We start from the raw sequence: 10,632 nt of genomic DNA on the forward strand, positions 1-10,632 counted from the left end.
TCTGAAGGTACTAGATATCAATCAACTGTTGATGAATGAGCCAAGTTGATCAATGCCCCAGAAGTTCATGAAGATGACTTGGATGTGTATGCCAAGAAGAAGAAAGACCACAACTATATGGCAAACATGTACAAAGAGATCCCTGATAAAGCTTTGGAGACACACAAGCTTGGATTTGTACACTACTTGTTGTCTGGTCTACCCACTATCAACACCACCCTAAGGCACACTTTGGTACCCAAGTCAGGAGATCATAAGATGATTAGAGGACATTCAATCAACTTTCTGCACATTTTTTATGTCCCTCAAAAGTTCAAAGTCATGAATTAGATTGTAGAGACAATCAAGAGGACAACTGCTGACCAGAAGAGATCTTGTGGGTTGATACGTCTCCAACATATCTATAATTTTTGATTGTTCCATGCTATTATATTATCTGTTTTGGATGTCTTATGGGCTTTACTAAACACTTTTATATTATTTTTGGGACTAACCTATTAACCGGAGGCCCAACCCAAATTGTTGTTTTCTTGCCTATTTCAGTGTTTCGAAGAAAAGGAATATCAAATGGAGTCCAAACGGAATGAAACCTTCGGGAGAGTTATTTTTGGAACAGAAGCAATCCAGGAGACTTGGAGTAGACGTCAGGGAAGCTTCGAGGAAGCCACGAGGCAGGGAGGCGCGCCCTACCCCCTGGGCGCGCCCCCACCCTCGTGGGCACCTTGTGGCTCCCCTGACCGACTTCTTTCGCCTATATATGTCCATATACCCTAAAACTTCGAGGAGCAGAATAGATCGGGAGTTCCGCCGCCGCAAGCCTCCAGAGCCACCGAAAACCAATCTAGACCTGTTCCGGCACCCTGCCGGAGGGGGGATCCCTCTTCGGTGGCCATCTTCATCATCCCGGCACTCTCCATGACAAGGAGGGAGTAGTTCACCCTCGGGGTTGAGGGTATGTACTGGTAGCTATGTGTTTGATCTCTCTCTCTCTCTCTCGTGTTCTTGATTTGGCACGATCTTGATGTATCGTGAGCTTTGCTACTATAGTTGGATCCTATGATGTTTCTCCCCCTCTACTCTCTTGTAATGGATTGATTTTTCCCTTTGAAGTTATCTTATCGGATTGAGTCTTTAAGGATTTGAGAACACTTGATGTATGTCTTGCTGTGCTTATCTGTGGTGACAATGGGATATTCACGTGATCTACTTGATGTATGTTTTGGTGATCAACTTGCGGGTTCAATGAACTTATGCATAGGGGTTGGCACATGTTTTCGTCCTGACTCTCCCGTAGAAACTTTGGGGCACTCTTTGAAGTACTTTGTGTTGGTTGAATGGATGAATCTGAGATTGTGTGATGCATATCGTATAATCATACCCACGGATACTTGAGGTGACATTGGAGTATCTAGGTGACATTAGGGTTTTGGTTGATTTGTGTCTTAAGGTGTTATTCTAGTACAAACTCTATGATAGATCGAACGGAAAGAATAGCTTCGTGTTATTTTACTACGGACTCTTGAATAGATTGATCAGAAAGAATAACTTTGAGGTGGTTTCGTACCCTACAATAATCTCTTCGTTTGTTCTCCTCTATTAGTGACTTTGGAGTGACTCTTTGTTGCATGTTGAGGGATAGTTATATGATCCAATTATGTTATTATTGTTGAGAGAACTTGCACTACTGAAAGTATGAACCCTAGGCCTTGTTTCAACGCATTGCAATATCGTTTGTTCTCACTTTTATCGTTAGTTACCTTGCTGTTTTTATATTTTCAGATTACAATAACTTATATCTATCATCCATATTGCACTTGTATCACCATCTCTTCGCCGAACTAGTGCACCTATACAATTTACCATTGTATTGGGTGTGTTGGGACACAAGAGACTCTTTGTTATTTGATTACATGGTTGTTTGAGAGAGATCATCTTCATCCTACACCTCCCACGGATTGATAAACCTTAGGTCACCCACTTGAGGGAAATTTGCTACTGTCCTACAAACCTCTGCACTTGGAGGCCCAACAACATCTACAAGGAGAAGGTTGCGTAGTAGACATCAAGCTCTTTTCTGGCGCCGTTGCCGGGAGGTGAGTGCTTGAAGGTATATCTTTAGATCTTGCAATCGAATCTTTTAGTTTCTTGTTTTATCACTAGTTTAGTCTATAAAAGAAAACTACAAAAAAATGGAATTGAGGGTGCCTCATATGCTTCATCTTTTTAATGTCTTCCGTGAAAATAAGGATTCCGATAATTGTGCTCAATTGCTAGAGGAAGAATGCATTAAAATATTTGGCACTAAATCTTTGAATGATGAGCATGATTACAAAGTTGTTAGTATGAATTCTTTGAATACCCATGATGCTAATGATATGCAAAGCCACAAGCTTGGGGATGCTATGTTTGATGAAGATGATATGTTTAGTCCCCCATGTTTTGATGAGCACATTTATTATGATGAAAGCATGCCTCCTATTTATGATGATTATTGTGATGACACATATGCTATAAAGAATAAAGATAACCATCAAACTTGTCATCACGATTTTAATTTTCAATTGGATTATGCTTCACATGATAGTTATTTTGCTGAGTTTGCTCCCACTACTATTGATGAGAATAAATTTTCTTATGTGGAGAATAAAAAAAATTCTATGCTTGTAGATCATGAAAAGAATGCTTTATGTGCTGGTTATATGGTTAAATTCATTCATGATCCTACTGAAAATTATTATGAGAGAGTATCATATGCTTCTACATATTGCAAAAATATCAAGTTTCCTCTCTATGTGCTTAAAGTTTTGAAGTTATGCTTGTTTTGCCTTCCTATGCTAGTTGATTATTGTTCCCATAAGTTGTTTGCTCACAAAATCCCTATGCATAGGAAGTGGGTTAGGCTTAAATGTGCTATTCATATGCTTCGTGATGCTCCCATTATGTTTCAATTCTTATCTTTTATGTGAGCATCATTGTCATCATCATGCCTAGCTAAAAAGGCAATAAAGAAAATCGCTTGTTGGGAGACAACCTGGTATTTACCCTTACTGTCGTGGAATTGTCACGGCAGATGTCCTCTTGCAAGGACTTAATTGTGGATCCATCGCAGCTAGGAAGCTTGAAGGGGTTAATCGGGACAAAGGACACGTGAGGTTTATACTAGTTCAGCCCCTTACGGTGAAGGAAGGCCTACGTCTAGTTGGGTTGGAATTGCTTGAGGTTTCGATAACCAGGGAGCGAGACACGCTATGCCCGGTTCTCGATTTGTTGTTTCTTACCCTAAGCCGCCAGCGGGTCGTCCCCTTATATACACGGGTCGACGCCCTACGGCTTACAGAGTCCCGGCCAGCTCATAAACAGTGTCCGGCTCTATGACTAGTTACTTCTACCTTACAATACAAGTCACGCCCTCATGGCGGTTTATCACCATGGGCCATAAATTGCCTGTGGGCCTTTAGACCCTTTACTGAACCGCCATCTTCACGTCTTGGTCTTGGGCTTCAGATGGGCTTCTCTTTGCGTAACCCGACCCCTCCTGGGCGGCTTACATAAATAGTTATATCCCCAACATTAGGCCCCAGATTGATTTGAACCGGTTCATGTCAATCTTTAAAAACCTTATGAACTGGCCTTCAGTCTTCTGTTTTGTGCGGAAACTTTAACCCGCCGTGACGTCATCATCTGGATCCAGGTTAAATCTCCGTGACGTCATCTTCAATAAAACTCATATTTTATTCCGTCATATCCTCCAACGGATCTTTGCCTTTACTGACCATCCCGAAAATCAAGGCGTCGGGGTTATTGTAAAATGATATTCCGTCTCCTCGTTTCTCGCGCCGTCTTGGTCGGCCCCTCCTTATAAATAGATGCGACCTAGGTCTTTTTCATTTCCTTCAGTCGTCTTCCTCCTCGCACCTCCTTCTTTGCTGCTCAAGCTCCGCCACCGCCGCCACCGTCGACCCCCTCGTCTTCACCGACTCAGGCCGCTGCATCACCCTGATCTTGACCAGAAAACGACGGCGACCCTCCGCAGTTCTTCCGCATCTGTGAGTTCCTCTTTTCCCCCTTCTCAGATCTGCATTGAAACCGTCTTGAGTTCGTCGTCGTTCATCGACGCCCGACGCAAACCTCCATTAGCTCTCACCTCCAATGCCTTGTTTAGATTATAAAAACAACTTAGAACCGCTGCGGAAAATGTTTGTTCTTATCCTGTATGAGAACAGATCTCATTTCCCTTGTTTTGGAAGCCTTCCGCGAGTATATGAACTTTTCTGTACTATTTTAGATCTAGAAATATTTTCCTTTCCAGAGCATCGTTTGATCCAAAATAATGATTGCAACTTGTGAAACCTGTTTGTTCCACACTTAGCCAAAAAACTGCGTCTGTTGACTCTGTTTCAGCCATAGTAGTCCACGTAGCCGGTTTAAGATAATACCGGCTGTCAGCACCGCTTGCCTCTGGCGACTTAAGAAAACCTTAATCATCTTTAATACCTACAACTGTTAAACATTATCACATAGTTACCTGCATGTCATTAGGCCCCTTCTTAAGCCGCCATCTTAAATAACCCAACAATGTTTATTCTCCGGGTTATAATAAACCAGAAAAATTTCCTTTATCTTGTTGTAGGCTTCAATTTACCCAATGGCACCCAAAGCTGTTAAACCTCCGGTTACCTGCAACTGGGTCCCATCCATTGTTACAGAGAACAAACTGTCCGAGTTTGTAAAGTCTGGCCATCTGCCCAAGAAGGATGTCATGTCTTATCGTGCTCCTGAACCGTCTGAAGAGAAACCTCAACCCAAGGAAGGGGAGGTGATCATTTTTACCGATCACATGAGCCGGGGATTTGCTCCTCCTGGTTCAAAATTCTTTAGAGACGTTCTACATTTCTTTGACTTAAGACCTCAAGACATCGGGCCCAATTCTGTGTCAAATATTTGCAACTTCCAAGTTTTCTGTGAGGTCTACCTTGGAGAAGAACCCAGCCTACTTTTGTTCAGGGAGTTGTTCTATTTGAACCGGCAGAATGAGCACGCCAACGGACCCAGTCTAGAACTTGGTGGCATATCGATTCAGCGATGGAGAGACTGCCTTTTCCCTTATGCTGAACTGCCGAGTCATCCAAAGGATTGGAACCAAACATGGTTCTACTGCCAGGACACTTCTCCGGCTGGTGAAAACCCGCTGCCCGGCTTCCACGCCTTGCGCCTTGAATCCAACCACCCGCTGCCGGACAAGTTGGCTGCTATTGATCGTCTGTCACTCACCCCCACTATTAGGAAAATCAAAGCTCTATTGGGGAATGGTTTAATTGGCATCGACCTGGTCCGAGTCTGGGTTGCTTGGCGAGTGATTCTGTTAAGCCGCCGCCCTGGCTTAATGTGTACTTACTCAGGCGAAAAGGATGATCCACTGCGTCATAGTCCTGATGACTTACTAGATGATGCGGTGGAAGCTACAACCCAGTCTTTGCTGAAAGAGGGCACGGTGACTAGTAATGCCTTTGGCTTACTTCCTTTCTGCAAGAAGAATCCGGCCCCTCCAGTGAGTTATTATGCTCCACAATTATCTTTATTATGTTATACCTTACCTTTACTCATAACCCTTTATCCTTATTCATAGGTAAATAGCGACTTCTGGAAGGTCAAGTATGACCATGAGGCTGTCAAACAAGCCAGAGCAGCGAAAAGAGCCGAAAGAAGAACCGCTAAGACTGGAACTTCAAGAAAGACGAAACCTAGCGCCTCAGATATGATGAAACTGGATGATACTGAGGATGATGAAGAAGAGGTAACTCCTAATTCCTCTAACTCTTTTATCATCATGTTATTGACATTAACTCCTTTCAGGAGGATACAGGCAACAGCCAAGCTGTTGAAGAGGTAACTATAATCTCCTCTGACTCAGAGCCTTTACCAAGGTTGAAAATCCGAAGAGTGACCCGGAAAGTAAGATTTTCACATCCTTTAGCTTACCAAGACCCTCAATTTCTTTTGAAGCGACATATTTATGAGAGCCGGAGGCAGAGCCGGACCAGCAAAGACGCGGAACTCTCCTCCGGCTTACCTGATGTGACCAGGAAACGCCAGGCTGAGGTTATCTCCGATTTACACCTTTTTTTTCCTTTGGCGGGTTTCATTCGTCAGCCTCTCAATTCTTCTGACTCCAACTATCAGGATATTTCACCTTCCTCCGGTGAGTCTATGCAGTCCAACATGCCAGCCTTCAAAACTGCTCCCGGGTAATACGAACTTGTTGTACCTTATGCCTTATTTTACTCATATTTTTTGCATTTAACCTGTCTACCTTTTCCACAGTGTGCAAGTAAAGCCCGGCAAAAAGGCAAAAAAGAATAAGCCGCCCCAAGAGCCGGTTGTGACTGAACCAGAGCTGGGCACAGCTGCTCCTGACGCCTCTGCTCACGAGCCGCCGCCTCAACCATCTCATGATGTTCCTATATCTTCCTATGACCCGCCTACTGAGCAAACCCTCAACGATTCTGGTAACCCGGAGGCTCCTAGCCCTGCCAAGGCAAATGATCTGGAAGTTGAGATTCTCAAGACTCAGTTTGTTGAGCCGGCACAGCCAACTGTACTTGCCAAGTGTTCTAAAGAGGAATTGGTAGAACGCCGAAAGGCCAAGCTAGACGTCACTGACTATATTCATTTGAGTATTGGAGAGATCGTCTCCGGCTATATCAATCAAGTACATAGCAGCCGTGACCTGGAAATTGACATGGTGAAGCAGATACAGCAAAAATCTGAGGTATGACTTATGCTAGCTTTCTTTAACCATACTTACTGTACCAGCCCCCAAGTCTATTGCTTATAAGTAAATATGCTGTAGACTTTAGAAAATTGCCTAGCACTGCTTATCCGGCTTAGGAAAAAGATATGTAACCCTGGTTGTAGCACTTGCGATACACATTAGCCCCCAAGTGCCAAACATCTTTGCTTGCAAAGTGCTTGGGACTTAATTTCCATGAGCCGGAGTAGTAATTGAAAGTTCTTCAGTATACATTAGCCCCCAAGTGTCCAGTACCTTTGCTTGCAAAGTTCTTGGGACTTAATATTATTTACCGTAATCTTGACTACTATCCGGTGCAATGCAGGCCATCATAAGTCAATTTGAATCGGAGATTGTTGACCTGAAGAACCTCATGGCAGCCCAGGAGATTGAAACTCAAAAGGCTAACTCCAAATTTGAATTCAGTGTCTCTGAACAAGAGAAGCTGAAATTTTTTTTGAATCGGAGAAGAAAATTTGGGTTGATGAAAAGGCCGCACTGGTGACCCGGGCTGAGACAGCAGAGGCATTGCTTGCGGAAGCAACGGCCGAACTGTCCGACTTAAAGCGCCAGATATCTCGAATGGTCTCATCAATCTTTGGTGAGTGACTTACTCAAACCTTAAATGACCATTTCAGTTGTTTCCTCTGACTCACCTTATGCTTAATAACGCAGGCCCCAGGAGCACAAATCTCAAGGAGAACATGGTGATCAAGCTGAAGGCGGTTTATACTCTGGTGGAACAGCTCTACACCGGGTCACAACGTGCTCTGGCCGTTCTGGCTTTATCAAATGATGTTCCCTATCTCCTGCAAGATGTGCTGAAGCGGCTTGCTATGCTACCTCAGCGAATCCAAGAGTTAAGACGAGCATCTGCAAGAGCCGGAGCTATAGCCGCATTGAGCCGGGCCAAGGTGTGGCTTCCAGAACTAGACCCTGCTGATATTGCTCTTGGGGATCCAAGTTTAAAGGAAGATGGCACCGTGTTTAATGATAAGGATTTCACCGCCTGTGTGAAGGATATACGTCCGGTGGCTACTCTTATTGGGAACGACACTGACCTCACCAAGTGTCAGCCGGGTTATGACAAGGAGAATCGAAGAATCCCCACGCCGCATTATGACAATGTCAGCTTGATCCCTCCAACCCGTAAGCACACCTTTGCTCCTGAAGTCGACCCAACCGGTTTAATAGATGATGAAGCTGAGTTTGAGGCCTTGAGTGGCATTGACTGGGCCTCATCATCCTTCCAGGACAAAGCAGCCGGCGGAGAGACGGAGAAGGATAACCCGGAGGCTTCAAATCAACCCCAAGAGTAGATTGTCAGGCGCCACCTGCTTATGTCGTTGTAGAAAAAACAATGCCACATCATTCAGACTCGGGGAGTCTTGTAACAGAGTAAAAAACACCTTGAGTTTTGCTATGCCTTTGCGCATGCTTATGGCCCTTAATACTTGCATAAGCCGCCATCACTATGCACTTTGTAGTTTATATGAATCTGTTATGTCCTTTGCAGAAATACCTTGCATTGCCCTGTGATGCTTACGGCTGCTTTTCCGGCTTATATAAACCAACCCCCGAGGGAAAGTTTAACTCCTGAAAATTGGCACATACAAGTTCACCTGGTACTTAACAACCTGATGTAACCAATATTAATCCTGGAGGATTGTAATGTATTCCATTGTATTTTCAAGAGGGTCACAAGATATCCAATGTTGACACTTGTAAAATATGATGAACAAAATTCAAGGGTTTCTGATTCGAATATGATCAGTGAACCGTTCCAAAGGGGTTTGAGCTAAGATTCGGATACGATCTGTTAGCCCCCAGTGGCTGTGGCGATGCCGATCAAGTGGGTATCGACAGCTATGTTCTCTTTGGTTCGAATACGACCTATGTTTGAACACGAAGCCCCCAAGTGACCATAAGAGTTGTTTAATGACGCTGATTCGAATACGATCCACGTCAGACCCAAAAGGGGTTAAGCTATGATTCAAATATGATCAAGAAGCCCCCAAGTGGGTTTGGCAGTATGCCGATCAAGTGGGTATCGACATCTATGTTCTCTTTGGTTCGAATACGACCTATGTTTGAACAGGAAGCCCCCAAGTGATCACAGCTAGATTCAGATATGATCATAAACCGGACCAAAGGAAAGCCGGATTCAAATATGATCCGCTTCTCCTTGGTTATCTCCACCACCTGACAAAGAAAACACATAAACCTTTTTTGGGAGTGGAAAAAAGGACAGAGGTCCTGCTTTATTGCTTTATGTAATATACATAGTATAAGTATATACACATTAGAGCCGACGGCTCAAGTATAATAAGGCCAAAGATGAGCGATATTCCACGGGCGACGGGTCTCCTCCTCCGACTTACATGAGTCTTTGTGTTCCCAAACGTCGATAAGGTAGTATGACCCGTTGTTCAGATTCTTGCTGACCACAAAGGGTCCTTCCCAAGGAGGGGATAGCTTGTGCATGTCAGATTGATCCTGGATGAGTCGGAGCACTAAGTCGCCTTCCTGAAAGGTTCTAGACTTAACCCGGCGGCTGTGGTAGCGGCGCAGGTCTTGCTGGTAAATCGCCGAGCGGGCTATTGCCAAGTCTCGCTCTTCATCCAACAGGTCAAGTGCGTCTTGCCGAGCTTTTTCGTTGTCTTCCTCAACATAAGCCGCCACATGGGGTGAGTCATGACGGATGTCACTTGGCAGGACCGCCTCTGCTCCATACACCATAAAGAAAGGCGTGTAGCCCGTAGATCTGTTAGGTGTAGTATTGATGCTCCAGAGTACAGAAGGTAAATCCTCCACCCAACAACCCGGCGTCCACTGCAAGGGGACCAAGAGCCGGGGCTTGATACCCCTCAAGATTTCTTGATTAGCTTGTTCTTCTTGACCATTAGATTGAGGGTGAGCCACAGCTGAAATGTCAAGCCGGATATGCTCTCGTTGACAGAACTCTTCCATAGCTCCTTTGGAAAGGTTAGTGCCATTATCAGTTATGATGCTGTGTGGAAAACCAAAGCGAAAAATCACCTTTTTCATAAACTGGACTGCCATGGCGGCATCACACTTACTGACTGGCTCCGCCTCCACCCACTTTGTGAACTTGTCAGCCGCCACCAAGAGGTGAGTCTTTTTATCCTTACACCTTTTGAAAGGCCCGACCATATCAAGCCCCCAGACTGCAAATGGCCAGGTAATTGGAAACATCCTCAATTCTTGAGCCGGCACATGGGCTCGTCGTGAGAATTTCTGACATCCGTCACATTTACTGACCAGGTCTTCCGCATCAGCATGATCCGTCAGCCAATAAAACCCATGACGGAAAGCTTTGTCCACAAGAGATTTTGAGCCGGCGTGATGACCACAATCGCCTTCATGAATCTCACGAAGGATCTCCTGACCCTCTGTAGGTGACACGCAACGTTGAATCGCTCCAGTGACGCTGTAATGATGTAACTCGCCATTGACAATTGTCATGGACTTGGACCGTCGGGCGATTTGTCTTGCCAAGGTCTCATCTTTAGGCAACTCTCCCCGGGTCATGTAAGCCAAATAAGGCACTGTCCAATCCGGGATAACGTGGAGAGCCGCCACCAGCTGTGCCTCCGGGTCTGGTATTGCCAGATCTTCCTCTGTAGGTAACTTAATAGAAGGATTATGCAAAACATCAAGAAAGGTGTTAGGTGGCACCGGCTTACGCTGAGACCCCAGCCGGCTTAAGGCATCAGCCGCCTCATTCTTCCTTCGATCAATGTGTTCCACTACGTAACCCTTGAAATGTCCAGCCACAGCATCGACTTCACGACGGTAAGCCGCCATGAGGGGATCTTTAG

At 44.9% G+C, this 10,632-nt stretch overlaps 1 protein-coding gene across 1 annotated transcript; it reads left to right on the forward strand.

Annotated features, from left to right (window-relative positions):
* Positions 1-3,412: 3,412 nt before the first annotated feature.
* LOC147985977 (uncharacterized) lies at positions 3,413-6,825 on the forward strand. Its single transcript, XM_087541819.1, has 5 exons — positions 3,413-3,418; positions 5,030-5,329; positions 5,627-5,794; positions 5,854-6,245; positions 6,322-6,825. The coding sequence occupies exons 1-5, from the start codon at positions 3,413-3,415 to the stop codon at positions 6,773-6,775; spliced, it is 1,320 nt and encodes a 439-aa protein (XP_087397945.1). The 3' UTR covers positions 6,776-6,825.
* The last annotated feature ends 3,807 nt before the right edge of the window (positions 6,826-10,632 follow it).

Source organism: Triticum urartu, chromosome 2A (assembly GCF_056163025.1).
Source record: "Triticum urartu cultivar PI428250 chromosome 2A, HENAU_Tu73, whole genome shotgun sequence".
Classification (NCBI taxonomy): Eukaryota; Viridiplantae; Streptophyta; class Magnoliopsida; order Poales; family Poaceae; genus Triticum; species Triticum urartu.